We start from the raw sequence: 18,594 nt of genomic DNA, 5'->3' as shown, positions 1-18,594 counted from the left end.
CACTTTGCAGATCAGATCCATCAGTGCCACATTCTGATAAGGACAGACAATGTGGCAACAAAGGCTTACCTGAATCATCAGGGAGGTTCCAAATCACCCAGACTTCAAAGGGAAGCTCAAAAAATATTCACATGGGCAGAAAGTCACCTAGCCTCTCTCAGAGCAGAACATGTGAGAGGTGTATTAAACATACAAGCAGACTTCTTAAGCCGTCAGATAGTGTCAGATGCAGAATGGATGCTGAAAAGAGAGGTATTTCAACTAGTAACCGAGAGACTAGGCAAGCCAATATTGGACTTATTTGCATCCAGCACCAATGCACAGACCACCAGGTTTTGCACCAGATTCCACCACCCAAGGGCGGAATTCTCAGATGCCCTAACATCCCAGTGGCCGAAGGGTCGGCTTTATGCTTTCCCTCCAGTTCCACTTCTGCCACGGCTCCTAAGAAAAATAGAATTCTCAAAAAACGAGATCATTCTAATAGCCCCCAATTGGCCAAGACGCCCATGGTTCTCAGAAATAGTGAGGATGGCAGTGTATCCCCCCTTCACTCTCCCAATTTCCAGAGATCTTCTCCAGCAAGGTCCAGTCTTCCATCCGAAACCGGAGTGGTGGTCTTTGACCGCATGGAAGTTGAGAGGAAACAGCTCACCCACTTAGGTTATACTTCAGGAGTCACAGAAACAATCCTGGACTCCAGGAGGAGTTCCACTAACAGAATTTACTCTTGTTCATGGAAGGCCTTCGTGAGGTGGGCCAAGAGGAAGAAAAGGGATTTTCTCAAGCCTTCCATGGCCAGTATTTTAGATTTCCTACAGGAGGGTAAAATCCAAGGTCTTAGATCAGCCACCCTCAGACGCCAGGTGGCAGCACTAGCCTCGGTCATACCCTCTGTTGAAGGGGCTATACTCTCAAAACATCCACACATTGTTAGATTTCTAAAGGGAGTGGCGAACAAAGAACCCCCAGTGGTTCATCGTTTTCCTTCATGGAGACTAAATTTGGTACTAACAGCCCTAACCAAGGTTCCGTTTGAACCTGTTCAGTCAATTGACTTAAAATTCCTCAGAATGAAACTTTTATTCTTAGTTGCTGTAACCTCAGCAAGGAGAGTTTCTGAATTAGGAGCTCTCTCAGTAAAGAAAGAATTTTGTCACTTCCTTAAGGACAGTGTTATTTTGAAGACAGATTCAACATTTAAACCCAAAATTGACTCTCAATTCCATATTTCCCAAGAGATCATTCTACCAAATTTTTACCCTGATCCAGCCGATCAGAAAGAGCGCCTCTGGCACAATTTAGATGTTAGACGTGCCCTGAAGGCTTATCTTATTCGCACTGAAAAGTTCAGGGTGTCTGATTCTTTATTTATCAATATTGCTCCACCTAGACTAGGTCAAAGGATGTCTAAGGCATCAATCGGTAGAACGCTAAAAACATGCATCATAGAGGCTTACAGAATCCAGGGATTTCCTATTCCTCAGGGCATAACTGCGCACTCAGTTAGAAGCTCTGCTACAAATGCAGCAATGTTCAGGGGAGTCTCGTCTGTTCAAATTTGTAGGGCAGCAACCTGGTCAAATATATCCACCTTTATAAGGCACTACAAGTTGCACACCTTAGATGCTGTGGACACAGCTTTTGGCAAAAGTGTGCTTCAACATGTGGTTCCTTAGGTTCTCGGAAGCACCCACCCTGTTTTACTGGGGACTGCTTGTTAAGTCCCACCGAGGCGTCCTCCTGAATGTCAAGGGAGAACGACCATTGAATCACTTACCGTGAATGGTCCTTCTCCTTGAAGTCAGGAGGACGCCTCGTCCCTCCACTTGCTTCTACCTGAACCACATGATTCTCAAATTTATTAAAATATAAAGAAATAAATATCTTTTTCTATGTATTCAAATTAGTTTACTCGTATTAGGGGAGAGACCAAAAGTCAGTATAGTTTTTTTATAGTGTTGACATGTTTAAAGAATTGTTTATTTGGAGAGGCTTGTCATCCAGACTGGAGCAGGGTGCCTCCCACCACGCAGGACAGGAAGTTGAAAATTAGTCCTGCCTCCCAGTTAAAGTGGCGGGAAACACCCACCGAGGCGTCCTCCTGACTTCAAAGAGAAGGACCATTCACGGTAAGTGATTCAATGGTCGTTCCAATACTCGAGGTTTTCCACTATAGCTCAGTCCTTTGTGCACTAGCTTAGTTTATGTTTTATTTCCTTACTACTGAAGATGCAGCCATTTGGGGATTATGAAACACAAATGCCCTCAAAATATTTCTGTGTCTTCCAGTCTTGAACGTGTCTTTGACTTGGGGATAGAACTGAGGAGATAATGATACAGAAAAGCAAGGCCAAAGTAGTGGTCCACCTTTAGGGATATTTTCACCTTAACAGACCAGCAAAATGAGGCTGACAAGAATTGTTACTGTTTTTTTTTTTTACATAACCATAACCATTAAGTAGGCTTCTAGCAGAGTGACCTGTGCTTCAGGTGAACTTGGAGAAACATGAAACCAGATTTCCAGCTATTGTGTAATCATGTTTAGTTGGCATGCCTGCTTAGCACCTGCCTATGAGGCCATGTTGTACTTGGCTGATGTTAATTAAATGTGGCACAGTATATAGTGGGAAGAGACAATTGAAGACTGTGGTCAGGAGCAGATGTGGCAGTTGCTTAACAGGCAGGTTTCTCTGAGTCCCATGCAACATACTAAAGAGACACATCTTAAATTTATTGCTCACAGGTATAAGATGAAATGTAAAGCTGCCTTTCTACCCAATGTAATATCTACAAGGGAGCTCTGCCATTCTAGATTATATTTTTTATTTATTACATTTGTATACTACCCTCCCCTAAAGCTGAGGGCGGTTCACATAGAACTAAACAGAACATTACATTGAACTCAGTAATTATAATGAATGAAAGGTTACAATTAGCACAATTCTTATAGTTTAAGCAAGCAATGATGCTACTATCAAAAGTACTTGCATTCTGTTCAGATGTTGTTGGCTAACTGGCATTCAGCAAACAGTTATAAATATATTAAGAAGTATCCAGAATGAAAGATGAAATTATAGCAAAGGAAGGTCTTATTATAGATTAAGAATCACATCAGGATGATTTGTCACGTGCTTGAAGAGGAGCTGCGGCTCAGTAGTAGACCATCTGCTTTGCATACAGAAAATCCTAAATTCAATCCATGACATTCCGATTTAAGACGCCTTCCCAAGACTCTGGAGAGCCACTGCCAATCTGAATAAATAAGACTAGGAATAAGTATGAACCAGGAAAATGTGGTTGGTTTGTGGTCCATGGTGTGTCTGGTTTCTGAATTCCGAACTATCATGAACTTTTAAGAGCCAAACAAACTGGTTCAGTTCATGGTGTCGTAGAATGGTTCCCCAGAATGCCAGAGGCGCCAAACTTGCCCGGGATCTCCAGCTGACTATCCTCTGTCTGCCGTCCAAGTTTATTGAAAATTGGTTTTATGGGGTGTAAGTTGTGACCTCCCAAAGAAGGTGCCCCATCCTCCATTGTTTCCAGTGGGGGGGGGCAGCAAAAAAGTAGGGGCAAGAGAGGCCCAGTTGAACAGAATCAAACTCACAGATAATCTCTGCAGTAGAAACTGAAGGTGGGGGGGGGGGCATATGCAAGTCTAGAAGAACTAGTGCAGTGTACCCAGCATAATCAGTGCCACTGTGGCAGTGCAAACGCAATAGGACTAAGGTCAAACAGGGAATCTATGCGGTAGAAAGTGAAAGGGGGCATTTTTACAAGTCCTCCCCTCCATGCTGCGATGTTGGCCACCTCAGGTTTCCGTGACCGCCCGAGTGCACTGGAGTGCGCAACCCTTGCACCATTGGGAAGGCGGTGGTCGTGCAAGAAAAGGGTTGATCGACCCTCAAAGGGGTCATGACCCCCCCGGGTTGAGAACCACTCTAAGTAGTGTGTGGTGGGGTTGGAAGTTCAGTAGACTGTGTGCAATGTACTAGTGTCCAGCAAAACCAATGCCAGTGTGGTAATGCCAGCTCAATCACAATCTGGGAAAGGAGGGGATTTTTGCAAGCCCAGCAGAACTAGTGCAGTGTAAAAAGTGCCCAGCGCAATCACAGAGTGCTCAGAAGAACCTACTGCCACTGGCATTGCAAATTTAAAAGGACTGATATCAAATCACAGAATGCAAGCATGGGTAGAGTGGGATTTTGCAAGCTTTGTGCAGGAAAACGGGAAGTGAACACAAAGGAATTTGCAGGACGGCTCTTGAAACTGACTTGCCTTGATTCAAGGCTGGAGAATTGTCTCCCCCCCTCCCCCCAGTTGCTATGAAGTTTGGTAACTATTTTGTTTAAGGGGAAACTGTCTGTGTGGGAATGTGTCCATTGACCAACTGTAAAAAAAATTGTGCTTGTTAACCTGCTACAAACATCAGTTTACAAACTGGCCAAAATTCTTCATGAACCTTAGTTCATGATTATCCATTGACAAGACTGATCTTGATAGGCATGCGTCAGTATAATACATTTACCTTTTTGCAACCATGTAAACTTATTTTTCATCTCATGGAAATATGATTATATGAAGCACCTCTTGTGCTGTCAGAAAGTGAACAATGGGCTTCAATTTAAACTCGACACTCTCCTTCCCCTGTCTTCAATGAAAAGATGTTGCTGTTTCAGGGAGAGGTTAAAGATCTCAGAATGTTTTAAGATGTATAACTAGTGATCCTACCTAAAGGAGGTATGAAAAACTGTGAATTTAATCTTTGAAATGCAGGAAAACCTTCTGTTGTTGGGCTATACTTTTATTAAGAGGGAAATCTCCTTCCTTGGAGTTATTCAGCTAGGTCCTGGTCCTGGGTATTTCCTTGTTTTGAGGTTAGGGATTGAACAAGATGGATTACTAGGTTTATTCTACCTTTGTGTCTCCTTTTAGGTCACAGAATTTTGCATGGTAGTGTCTGTTAACAGCCTCACGTGTTACCTGTCCTTGTATTCTGATATTGGGGATGAGGGTCAGTATTGAGACATTAAGCACCTCAGAAGTCCAGCACTTGTGGTTTGTATAGGGTCTTCCATTCACTATGATGGCAGTCCTGGGGCCCCCAAAGTGAATGAGGCAGCAACTCCACTTCACTGTCCTAATGTGGAAGTTGTGGCTTTATCTCTTTCAAGCTGTGGAGGTACAGGGGCCTAAAGCTATCATGAAGGATCTGTGCTGACAGTTACATCCAGGTTACTCTGCTTTTAGAATCACTCTTTCAGGGCTGACAGGGATACACTTTGCTCATTTAGCAGATAAAACGTCCTCGTTGAAGTTGGTTATATTCAGATGCAAAGTAAAGGGCAAATTTATCAACTTCTTGAGCAAGATAGAATGCCATCTTATTTAAATTATGATGGAGTGTATTCCTAGGAGAGAACATTTGTAGCTTCTTCTGGAGGCCTGATATAGGAACTGAGTAGAATTTTATGTATCATGCAGCAGGAGATGATACAAGCTCCAGTTCTTACAAACCTATTCATGCTAATAGGATTCTGCAGTTTCCAAGGGTACAATTGGTCAAGGTGTTCCGCTATTGTCGTAGTGCATCAGGATTTATGATATGCTATAAGACTTGGCAGGACCTTAAAAATGAGGGATGTTGGTTCTAAAGAGCCCAACTATATTTATATGCTGGTACAAAGATGCATGCTAGGTTCAAGATTGCAAAATACATTTATCATATTATGTTTACTTGTAGTCCTTTAGCTCCCTCCCCTAGTTCTTTCATTATTATTATATATCTATTTATGAAAATGATAACCGTTCATGATCACTTGCAACTTCACTGAATCATGAGTCTCCCTCTGTAGGTCGTCATGTTGACGTAAGAGTAGTGGAGTAGTTGCTCTGCCTCCTGTCCCTCGTCTGTCAGTTCTGCTGCTGTTCTTGCTACTGCAGTCGCAGGATGATCAAGGGACACTTTTCAGTAGCAGATACTTACTAGCTCTTAAATTCCAGTCCAAAATTATTGGGCTCAAGCTCTTTCTGTCATTCCCCCCCATAAATTGTTGTTTTCCCCCAGCCACTGAGAACAGAGCATGATGGAAACAGAATTGGATAACTTGGGGGACACGTAGAGATGTAAGAGATCTGGTTTCCCAGTTTATTTTGTTTATGTCCTGCCTGTCTCCCCATTGGGGACCCAAAGTAGCTTGCCAATTGTTCTCCTCTCCATTTTATCTGACCAACAACCCTGTGAGGTAGGTTAGGCAGCGAGTATGTGACATCCGGCAAGCGGGGTTTTAAATGTGGATTTCCCAGATCCTAGTTGAACAGTTTTTAATCACTATTCTGTGATGGTTCTCTGTTTCATGAACATTGTGTAAGAGTCACTATATCCATGTGGGCCAGGATAATGATACTGGATCTTGACTCTTCCCCAGACCATTTCCCAGAGAAAATTCCTCCATTTCTCCTGGGCCCTCATAGGATGGGAAAGTTGCCTTTCTCCCTGTCACAACAACATGGTCCTGCGGCAGTTGTTATTACTTTTAAACAAAGATTCTGCAGGGCTGATCGGATCGTGATCTCTGGAATCTTGTCTAGTTACTCCGTAAATTTACTCCGTAAATGAGGATCCCATTCGGCAGTAAGTGTTTTGTGTCTGGACTTGTAACCACAGAATGGGATAAAATGAGTCCTCCTGTCTGCCGAACAGAATAACTGGCTGAAAAACTGTGTGTGTGTGTGTGTGTGTGTATGTGTGTGTACATGTGTTTGTTCTAAGGCCTTTCTTTCCATGGACTGATCTTCACTCTGTATTTCTCTGTGGGAGCAGTTTAGTCTTTGAATGTGTCAAGCAAGTTGGCTTCCCAGACATCCTTTGTATAGTAACAGCATGTGCTGAGAAACTGGCAGCTTTTATAACACAGTCACTCTTTCTCTCTGACTCTGCCCTTCCCCCCACTCCCCTCAAGCTCTGGTGACATTACATAGATAGATGTGCTTGCAAGAAAAACAGCACAGAGAGAGAGAGAGAGTTGAGCGTCTGCCAAAACTCTGCAGTCTGAAATGGAGCTGCCTTTCTTTCTCCCTTCCCCTCCCCCCTGTTTTCCCAGGTCTTCAGTTGTGTACATGATTTCCCTCCCCTCTTTTTCTAGATCTCATTGCTGAGAACATACTCCAACAGGGAGATCTTTTCTCCCATACTATAATGCTCGATTCTAAAGATTAGTCTCTCCAGGTTTCCATGCCTATTCAGTGTAATTACATGTATCCTTATCGCGTCCTAGTAACGTTCAATATGCTTTCATTCTAAACATACTGGCATTGATTGGACTTGTAAAGCTGTTGGTTTATTGTTCAGTGATTCCCTCAGGGACAATAGCTAGAGGAAAACTTCAAGCTGTGAAAAATGTTTTCCTTACCCTTTAGTGTGTGTGATCCTTTTTCAGTGCCTCTTCAGAGTTGCATTTTAAAATTGTCATCCTTTGATTGTTGACTTGAACACGTGTTACAAAGCCAGTTAGGACAGTGGTGTGGGCATGCACTCAAGGCAGGAGCTGTGTTTCGACCTTCCCAGCAGACCTCTTGTTGTGTCTGGATGACACACAGTTTGTCCTCTATCAACGGATGTAGTCCAAATTTCAGTAGAATTCTGTGTGTGACATCTGTGGAGTTCTTTCCACTTTTTCTCCTTTTCTCTTATCGTCTTTTTGATTACCTTAGCCGTAGAAGACATGTAGATTCTGCCAGGTGTTTGATCTAAATAGGCATGAGGAAACTTCACTGCATCATTTCTGGAGGGGGAAGAGAGGGATAAGCAGCAAGGAATTAAACATATTATAGTAGGTGACCAGACTTGGAAGGATGTCCACAGAATTTTATAAGATCACAGATTTTTCTTTTTACTGCTGAGAAATGCATATGCCACTTTCAACCTGGCACCCACCTCTCTTTATAAAATGAGAGGTTGTCATGGATGTTTCTGCATAATGAGAGGCCTCTGGGCAGACTCTCATTTTCCAGTGGAAAGGGTGTTTGCAAGGTTAGGAAGTGAACAACTTCAGCCTGGGGAAAGGGTCATACTTCCCTGGCCAAGCTTCTGGAGACAGGGTAATAATATAATCACTGAATCTGACCCCCAAGGCTGAAAGAACTTCCCTTCTCTGTAATAGAGTATTTGCAAGAAAATACCTGTGCATAAAATTCTAAAGCTTTGCAGTGAATCATGCAACTAAAATGAGGGTGGTTGCACATTTTACATTAATACTTGTGTATTCCTAGTGATTTCTAATATTGTTTGGCTTTCTCACTGTTGCAGCTTAGTTTTAGTAGTATACCTATCTTAGAGATTGCTCTCTAGATCAGGATATAGTCCATTATGCTGGAAAGACAGCCAGCATAGGCACTGTCAGCGTGTTCTTGAGTTAGGCTTCTCGTCCCCAACGCCTTATCTTTGTGCTTCTGTTAAATATCACTTGCAATTTTGCTATCTCTTCAGTTTGGGATTTCACTATGTCAGTCATTTAGCTGTCAGCTTTCACCTTAAATGGAGCCTCTTGTGGTGCAGAGTGGTAATGCAGCAGGCATGCAGTCTGTAGGCTCTGCCCATGAGGCTGGGAGTTCAATCCCAGCAGCCAGCTCAAGGTTGACTCAGCCTTCCATCCTTCTGAGGTCAGTAAAATGAGTACCCAGCTTGCTGGGGGGTAAACAGTAATGACTGGGGAAGGCACTGGCAAACCACCCAGTATTGAGTCTGCCATGAAAACGCTAGAGGGCGTCACCCCAAGGGTCAGACATGACTCGGTGCTTGCACAGGGGATACCTTTATCTTTTACCTTTATTCACCTTAAATCCCAATCACCTGTAACTGTTTAAATAGTCCTGGCCCAGTACATATCCACGAGATGCTTCCTTCTATGTAAACTATAAAAAGACTATAAAATCATATTACTTTAAGCCTCACATTCAAAGCAACAGTTTATGATTTTAAGTAATTGATCAGCCATTCCATCTCAGGCTGCTGAGAAGACAACTTCCTCATTTGGGTTCCACCGTCCCCTCAGGGAGTTAAACACCCATCTATTTTCACAGCTACCTTGACCTGACTCTCTGTTCTCATATGTCCTCTTTACCAGGCTCTATGGATTTCAGAGCTAGGGGCTTGTAGAGCTGGAAATTGAGAAGTAAACTGTTTTTTATATCCTCAGTTCATTGACATGATCTTTACCTCTCCTGGCTATATCTTTGTTATGGCAGTATATTTAGCAATACACATGTTAAAGAGTGCAACCCTGTTTTGTTTTGTTTTCTTTGCAGCCAGTTGCTGAACCAATCCCAATCTGTAGTTTCTGTCTTGGTACAAAAGAACAAAACCGAGAAAAGAAACCTGAAGAGCTCATCTCTTGTGCTGACTGTGGCAATAGTGGTATGTATATCTTCTGTATCGTGGGCAGGGGAAGCTGTTGCACTGGTGGAAACATATTGACTCATCAGTTTGGAGACACTGCCTCCCAACATCATTTTGGTGCTAGCCCTGATTCAGTACTGGAAGCTACTAAATTGTACCACAGGGCAGGGGGAAAATTCCCTTGCTGGGGAGGGGAGGCTTTAATTCCTTTCCTAATTGCTGCCTCTTCCCCATATGTAGCTGAGTGATGAAATTGGCTAGACAGGATAGCAAACAGCTTTTGATTTATTAAGTTTCTTTGCTGCAGGAAAGATTTTTTTAAGGTTCCAGTATAACTTTCTGAGTCAGAGTTCTTCTGTCTCCTTGTCTCCCTCCTGCAAATTATATGCATAGCCATACAAGTAAGCATTCATCCTTTAATACATTTAATGCAAAAATTCCTCTATGTTAGGCTGTAAAACTGCTTTAGGAATGATGTGTGCATGTTACTAATGTTACTAATCAAAATACCCCCCCCCATTGAATCAACCCTCACACTTTACTATCGTCAGGTTGCTCCCTATGTTGTTGTGGATTTATGTTCTGTTTTTCTGGTATTTCTTGCAATTGCTGCAGACACTTGCAAGCCAGGGGTTCAGAAAAGAATGTATGCTGCAAGAAATGATAGCATCATTGTGTTCAGCCTTGAGGCATTGTACAGGAGACACCCTCTTGTTCTTGCTTTGGAGCTATATCGCCCAACTGAAAAAGGGAAGCTGCCTGAAGAAGGAAAGGGCAAACTGGCCTGGGAATATTCAGTGTCGATATCTTTTTTCAGGTTATTTGGATAGCTCAATTTAGAATTCAATCTGTAAAAGATTATGGTGACAATTTGCCCCTTAGCTGAATGAGCAGCTAGGCATTATTTAGGAACAGCTCTGTGGCTGGCTCATTGCAACATTTGCCACTCGTTGGAATTACTACTGAATGGTAATTTCAGAATTTACACATAGCCAGAGGTATTTAGTGTTGAATTAAGTTTAAATTGTTCTTGAAAGTAAGCCTGAATGTTTTGTCTAAAAGGCAGTAGCAATGCTTACTGGTATTTGACAAAACTCTTTCCATTCTAATCATAAATGGTAGTTGTGGAAAAACAAACAAGCAAGCCCAGAATCCTAGGACACCTTAAAGGCTAACCAATCCATTTGCCTGATGCACTCTTTATGGCACAGCAGTACCCTTAGCCTGTGGTAGTAGAAAAATAAATACAGCTACATCCCTGAAATTTGTCATATTAATTTAGTAGTCCTGCAGGATCCTAATTACCTGCAAATTTTTTCTTGTACCCATTATAGCATTAGAGTAATATGAGAAGAAAACAGGGCAACTCTCTCTGTCCTGACTGAAATTGCTCAGGGGATGCTAAATTGAGCAGGGAGTTAGACTAGATGGCCTGTATTGCCCCTTCCAACTCTGTGATTCTCTTATTCTAAATGCAAATATATGGATGCAGTCTTAGAGCAAATAACTTTGAAACATTGCCCCCCTACATGGCCAGCTTGGCAGATGTCTGAGCTGCTCTCAGTTTGCACAATTCCTTCTGAGTAGATAGTTTCTCGGTATTGTTCTAATTGCATATTTGGGCAGGACTGTATGGTTTCCTTCCAAAAAACACATGCACATTTTAGAAAATTTATTTCCTTTCTTTCCAAAAATCTCTTCAAGGCACCACAGTATTAAAAAAAATCAAACTCTTGAAAACAGCTACATAAGAATTATTAATATTAAAACAAGCTTGGGGCAATGAAACAACATGCAGCAGTCTAAAATGATATCTACAAAACAGTCCTCAGGCTAGATGCAAAACATAAAAACTACTGAAAAGATGTAACTCAGGTAAAATCCTGGGCAAAAAATTGCTTTGCCCTGGCACCTATTGACAGGAACAGAGTAATCAGGTGAGTATAAAGGGAGAGGGAATTCTAAAAGCAAGTTGCTACCATTGCAGAAGCCTGGTTGCCGCCTACCTCACTTGTATAGGAAAAGGTACAGGGAACATTGCTTGAGAAGATTATCTTAGTTGGCGGACTGGATGGCATAGGAAGAGGCAGCTCTTTAAGTACATTGACACCGAGCCTTAAAAGTAAGAATGATCACTCTGAATTGTGTTCAGAAACAGGTGGGTAGCCAGGACAGACCTTTTCTTGCTAAGGTGATACAATCCTTTTATCTGGCCCCCTCAATAGTTTGCTAGTTTGATCTCAGAGTGCTAAGTATACATTGTATTGCTTTTCCAGTACTAGAGCCTTATTAATGCTCCACGCAAGAGTCCCATCTAGTGATTTTTTTTCTTTGCCTCTTCACATTCAGGCCAAAAGGATTGTGACAGGAGCTGTAAAAGCTCAGAGCAATAAACTTCTTGAAACCATGATGATAAGTATAGCCAAATGCGTCTCATTGAAATCACAAGAAGGACACTGACCTATCTGTCCTGTAGCTTGTGCATGGAGTCTGTCCTTATTGGTACCTGCTAAGAGGAGAGGCCCTGCCTGTGGGTCTGACTGGCACTGCTTTCCTGACATGTACTACTTGGATGTCTGCTCTTCTTGGTTACTTTTTTCTGCATACTCTGATTCTCTAGTAAGGTCTGTGAAATTATCTTCTCTTTTGGTGTAGGTCATCCATCCTGCTTGAAGTTCTCCCCGGAGTTGACGGTTCGGGTGAAGGCCTTACGATGGCAGTGCATTGAGTGCAAAACGTGCAGCTCCTGTCGAGATCAGGGCAAAAACGCTGTGAGTGGTTGGGGGAGGGTTGCGCCCTCTGAAGTATAATTGGTTAAATCTCTGACAAATTGCACCAGATTCTACAGGTGGTCATGAAACTAGGGTAACTGTAAGGGTTTGTGAGTGTTTGTAGAGTTGATCTGAACAGTGCTAAAGCTGGGTAGAAGTTATAAACTGAGCTCACTCATTAGCTCAGTGCTGTTTTCCTTTGCTTTACAATGACAGGCAAATGAGATAACGATGCCAAGAACAAATATGATCCTTAATCCCCATATCAGTGATAAGCAACTGGCAGCATGTGGACCAAATCCAGGCTGCAGACAATGAACAGTGGGATTGTCAGCTGTCTGTGCCCTTCTAGTAACTAAACAGACTCTTGTAGCACCAGCAAACTTTGGAGCTAGCTTTAGGCAGGAAGGGAAACTGGTAAAAACATAGGTTGATCTATTCATATAATTTCCAATAGTTTTTCTTTTCCCTTCCAGACCAGTCACCAACTTTTAGCCTCAGCTGTGGTTCTACTGTCAGCAGCAAACATGGGGCAGGGGCTTGCCCACCAGTCAGTCTGACTGCTAGTTACTTTCATAGAAGTATGGACAGTGTGTGGCCTTTTCTCTTTCGCTCAGTGGGCAAGGATTCAGTAATATAGTAGTGTGACAATAGCTTATGTTCAAGGATTTATTTAGAGCAGGCTTTTTCAATCTTTTGACCCATGGTAAAAGGTAAAGGTAAAGGTATCCCCTGTGCAAGCACCGAGTCATGTCTGACCCTTGGGGTGACGCCCTCTAGCGTTTTCATGGCAGACTCAATACGGGGTGGTTTGCCAGTGCCTTCCCCAGTCATTACCGTTTACCCCCCCTGCAAGCTGGGCACTCATTTTACCGACCTCGGAAGGATGGAAGGCTGAGTCAACCTTGAGCCGGCTTCTGGGATCGAACTCCCAGCCTCATGGGCAGAGCTTTCAGACTGCATGTCTGCTGCCTTACCACTCTGCGCCACAAGAGGCTCTTGACCCATGGAGGAGCCCCTAAAATAATTTCTCAGGCTACAAGGAGGCCCAGAAACAATGTTTGACCCTTCCCACCACATCTCCTGGAAATGAAATATCACCAAAAGTGACATCACCACCCGTGTTAATGGGCAGGCTGGAGGAGGACTGAGGAGGGAAGAAATAGGAGGCGGTTTAAGCCAGGAGTAGGTGTGCAGGCTCTGCCCCCCTCTCAGGAGCAGAAACCATGAGAGAACTCACGCTCAGGAGGGGGAGCTGTGGGAGTGACCAATTCCCTAGCTTGGTGTTGAGTCCATTAAGTCAGGAGGAGAAAGGTCACGGATCCCCTCCCCAGGAATCCATGGGCCCTGTTTGGAAATCCCTGCTTTAGAGGCATGAAAGCTTAATGTATTACAATGGGCATTGCATTGGAATAGATCACACGTCTGAATTTGTATCTAAATATGTTGAAAGGTTTTCCTTGTATTTCACCTGCCTTTCGTTCTCTTTTCCTTTGTTACACTCATCCTTGACTATGTTTGTGTTGCTTTTTTGACACACTTCCTATTGGGACTAGCATAGACTTATTTGAATAGGTAATGTGTGTTCTTGGTCTATTAACTGTTTGAGCTTGCATATTAATAGTATTAACCAATAACTTCTGTAATTCACAGGATAATATGCTATTTTGCGATTCGTGCGATCGGGGCTTTCATATGGAGTGTTGTGACCCCCCTCTGACCAGGATGCCAAAAGGTGAGGAAGGCTAAGGAGCTGTTTGAGAGAGAATTTACCTAGCCATAACACCCTTTTTAAAGTGTAGGCCTGGTGAAAAGTTCTGAATAAGCTTAATGGATAAGTTTAAAATGCACAAGAACAAAATTGGTGGCCCAGTTTATGGTATTATCCATTTGGTGTGGTCTGGTCCCAGGTTTGAATGTTACCTCTGCTGATGGCTTGCTTGGCAGTCTGAGCGACACTACTCAGCCTTGGCTCCTTATCTGCAATATGAGATCAGTATTACTGTCCTCCTTGACAGGAGTGTTGTAAGGAATACCGAGATAATATATGGAAAGTGCTTTGATCTGCAAAGCCGTGTTAGTAAATACAGGCTATTATTTTCTGGAGTCAAAATTCCACGAGGCTTTCTGCAGATGTTTTGACAAATCTGTTTACCTTGCAGGCATGTGGATATGTCAGATATGTCGACCACGTAAAAAAGGAAGAAAACTTCTACATAAGAAAGCAGCACAGATTAAGCGGCGCTATGCCAACCCAATAGGACGTCCCAAAAACCGATTAAAGAACCAAAATGCAGTGTAAGTTGTCCTGTATGTACTTATGACAGACACTGAAAAAAGAAAAGGGTACCTGTTGCTTTCGTCAGAACTTTTTTTTTTTTGAGGGAGCATGTAGGGATAAGTATGTTGGTATGTATTCTGGAAAGTTACAAGCAGTTTTGTCAAAATATCCAGTCTTTTAAAAAATGCTTTATTTATGAAACATACGCAGGACCAGTTTTCCTTTATTTTCAGAGTCTTTTGATGCTTGAACTTGTAGGAATTTAGCATTTGGTGGTTTTAACCTTTTTATATGTAGAAAGAGCCTGATGCACTGTTCAATAAAGCAGCTGGTCCTCCGAAAACAAACCAGCTGTATATTTTCTCTGCTGGTTTTAAACAACCACTGTGTAGTGCTCTGAGGGGTAAATATTTACACCAGCGGGAAGGGACAGTAATCTCATGTAGCTGGAAGTCCTACTTGATTTGTGTTCAGTAGTGAGATGCCACACTTTAAGAAAAGAAGCCTTTGCTCTAGCAGTTTTGGAGCTCTATATACTATTTATACTGCTTTCTAAATCACATGCTGCTTCCATAGAAAGATGCCTATTCTTATGCATTATTTTCAGGATTCTCTCTACAGCCATGAATTCTGGGTGCTGCTTAGTTTGTTGCTTTTTGTTACTCAGGTCCAGTGTCTTGTGATCCATGTCAGTGTTGCTTTAGAGTGGTTAGGTTATCAATTTCACTTTGGGACACAGGGAAAGTGATATATTCATTTACTTCATTTCCAGCCCTCCTTTCTCACAAGGACTCAAGGTGGATTACTATTAAAAACAGTGCAGTAAGTAAGAGTAAAATATGTAGGACCAACAAAACAAAGACTGCACTAATACAGATGATAAGCAGCATTACAAGACTGGAATACAGTACAGTAAAACTTTATAGTACATAAACGGTAAAAAGGCTGAATTACAAAATCAGAGGACAATGCTTTTAAAAAGCATGATGTACACAATGAAGGCTACCTTAAATTCTATAAACCTTAATTACATTAATTACAACTTTATTAATTTTATACAAATGACCTGCAGATTTCTTAAAGGATTTACAAACTATGCTTATATGGACCATGGTTTATGGATGGAGCCAGTTCAGGGTATAGATCTGCCCCCCCCCAGGAAGACATCTGTTACCAATTCTGGGGACCCCTGGTGGCGACCAGTTTTTATATTACCATCCCCCCTAGGTGTGTGTGCCGCTATAGTATGGGGTTATTTTTTACCGACATGTTGCTGTGTTTCTTATATTGTGTTACTGGGTTTTAATTGGATTTTAATAGCCCTTTATGGTGTTTTTTTTTTATTGGAACCTGTTTTGTAATCCGCCAAGAGCCGGTTTTGCTGGGAGTGGCGGGCAATAAATCCAATAGTAAACAAACAAATAAAATGGTGGTCAGGTGCCATGAACAACTGTTTGCTTATCTGGTTAATACCGTAGGCTTTTTTCTGTCACTTTTCCTGGCAACCTGTCTTTTTCCTGGCTCAGATCAAAAGCCCCCTTCAGCAAAGTTCCAACGGGACCTGGCCGAGGCCGTAAGCGCAAGACTCCCCTATCCAACCAGTCTACTTGTTCATCAGAAGGAGGCTACCTGGAGCGAGTTGATGGCTTGGAATTCTGCAGAGACGCCAGCGCCTCTTTGAAGTTCAACAAGAAAACCAAAGGGCTTATTGATGGCCTTACCAAATTCTTCACCCCCTCCCCCGATGGGCGCAAGGCCCGAGGAGAAGTGGTGGACTACTCTCAGCAATATAGGATCAGGAAAAAGGGCAATAGGAAATCGAGCACTTCAGACTGGCCCACAGGTATCTTCTTATATCTGTTTCACTCTTCTGGATCTGAAGCACTTCCATTAGAGTGGATTATTCAAAATCTGCTGCTGTTTATTTCTGCTTCATTTATTTCTGTTATTTAGAAATGACAAGAACAATTTACACATTTTTGGAGTGCTCAAATTGAGTTACTGAATGCTTGGGTTTATTTCTGCAACTTGCTGGTTCAGTCAGTGGTCACCGTAGAACCATTTTTAAAGCATGGAAGGACTCACTGCTGGACCGCTGAGAAACTGCAAAATGAAAACAGTGGTTCGAAATCCTTTGATGGTGTTGAGTTCTTGGATAGGTGCAAGAGAAGGATGAGACCTCTGAGCTGGTGCTTCCAGGGATCAAAAATATTGCCTCAGGCTATGGATAGAGGGGGGTACATTACTTGGAGAACCAGGTTGCCTGTGGTGGAGGTGGTGGTGCAGATTAGCCTCTGGCGGTGGTGTGCCAGGAACTTCCCCACTGAGATGGTTGCTTTGACTGAAGGATTTGGAATTTTCCCCCATCCTTTGCCTTATGGCAGGGATAGTCATTCCAGCGTTTGCTGTCAGGGGCTCATGGGAATTGTAGTCCATGAACATCTGGAGGACCACAGGTTGACTACCCCTGCCTTATGGCACGTGCTATGCAGGTTGTTGGTAATTTATTTTAAAATTTCCATCTGTGTTCACTTTCAGACAATCAGGATGGCTGGGATGGAAAACAAGAAAATGAGGAATGGCTTCTTGGAGGCCCGGATGTCATGACTGAAAAAGATATGGAGCTGTTCAGAGACATTCAAGAGCAAGCACTGCAGGTAAGTGGAATAAAACGTTAATGGAAAAGGTAGTATGAGTGGAAAAGTAGTGACTAGTAGAGTGTGTTAATTGAATATGTGGCCATTTTTATTTTACCTTATTGGTCTTTTATTAATTCTTTTATAGCTGTATTTTAACTATTGTAAAACCACCTTGATAGTCTGTAAATTTATAATCTGCCTGTAAGGCTCAGTGATGCCCCCCCCCCCCCAGGTGTGAGTAGTATACTGAATCATCTTGACCTCCTTCCTTGCCCCTCCGGTCGTGGGGATGGGTGAGGGGGTTTTCCCACCATGGTCTGAGTTTTTATGTCTTTTATTGGGTGTTTTAATAGGTTTTATCAGACATTGTAACCTGCCACAAGCCGGCTTCAGAAGTAGTGGGAAATAAATCAACTAATAATAATAATCTTGCCACTGTACGGAAAGAAAGTAAAGCTAGATGTACCTGTCATTGCTATAAGTTAACGGCAAAAACAATGGGAAGTGTGAGTGTGCTCTGAAGGGTAACCCAACAGTTGCTCTGGCATGATACAAGTGGTTTTGGAGCTCACAATTATGTCCAAGGAAGCAGATGGTGAATGAAAACCCTTTACCACCAAACGTTTGGGTCTTGGCTAGTAAGGAGATTGATAGTTCTCAGTGTTGTATTGCATGTATACCTGATATTGACCGGTTCTCTCTTAAGGTTCTTGAATGGTATTTCTTTGATATCCTTCTATATAAAGCAGACTAGCTGAATGTGTAAACATGGCAATCTGTGGAATTTGTCCATCTTTCAGCCTCTTTTCTCCTCCTCTTAGTTCAGTATCTCTTCACACGGGGCAGATAGTAGGTATTAGAAAGCAATAAGGGAAGGGGTATTTATGACCTCTCACTTTGGGAAACTCAAGGAAGAAAAACAAGACTGTCGGATTATGTAGACTTGAAGTTTGAGGTATATTACAACAAGTTTGTCAGTTAGACAGCTGCAGGGTGAGATACTTTTCAGCCAGCACACATTCCCTGTCTCTTACCAATATAGGCTGGTTTTAGTTGTCTGAAGATGGTACTGTTTAGTGCCTCAAGTATGGTAAAACATACTGAACACTTCCTCAAGCAGCTCTGTCTCTTCGGTATCTTCTGAGAAAGGCTAGAAGCATCATTTATTGCTCATGTTGTAAATAGATTTGTAGAGCTATTTGTTTTAGCAAGGATTGAGTTAATCCCAGCTGAGTTGCTGATGTCATCCGTATCCAGGTAGAGCTAAGGGCTGCACCTGAGCAAATTGGAATGCACTGTGCCAAGGTGCAAGAATGACTGGATGAGTTGCCGGGGAGAGACTGAGTCCGCAAACAGGGAGTGGTCAAAGGCAGCGTGCAGACGGTGGGAATTGGCTGTCAGTTTTGATGGGACTTGGGGCTGTTGTGATGTGCAAGCAGCTGTACTGGAGCTGGGACTCTACCCTTATCTCAGGCATTCATTTGGAGGAGAGTTCAGTGGCTGTTG

The 18,594-nt window shown here is 42.6% G+C and overlaps 1 protein-coding gene across 2 annotated transcripts in view; it reads left to right on the top strand.

Moving 5' to 3' along the window:
* Positions 1 to 18,594, top strand: part of KAT6A (lysine acetyltransferase 6A) — a 70,725-nt gene that overhangs the window by 26,071 nt on the left and 26,060 nt on the right. For both annotated transcript variants that reach the window (XM_077307082.1, XM_077307083.1), the window contains 6 exons: positions 9,307 to 9,415; positions 12,053 to 12,168; positions 13,822 to 13,903; positions 14,331 to 14,466; positions 15,976 to 16,292; positions 16,988 to 17,106. In XM_077307082.1, coding sequence (XP_077163197.1) covers positions 9,307 to 9,415; positions 12,053 to 12,168; positions 13,822 to 13,903; positions 14,331 to 14,466; positions 15,976 to 16,292; positions 16,988 to 17,106 — 879 coding nt within the window. The remainder of the gene's footprint in view (positions 1 to 9,306; positions 9,416 to 12,052; positions 12,169 to 13,821; positions 13,904 to 14,330; positions 14,467 to 15,975; positions 16,293 to 16,987; positions 17,107 to 18,594) is intronic.

Source organism: Paroedura picta, chromosome 12, assembly GCF_049243985.1.
Source record: "Paroedura picta isolate Pp20150507F chromosome 12, Ppicta_v3.0, whole genome shotgun sequence".
NCBI lineage: Eukaryota > Metazoa > Chordata > Lepidosauria > Squamata > Gekkonidae > Paroedura > Paroedura picta.
Note: the sequence above shows the minus strand (reverse complement) of the source record. Positions and strands in the feature narration are given on the sequence as shown.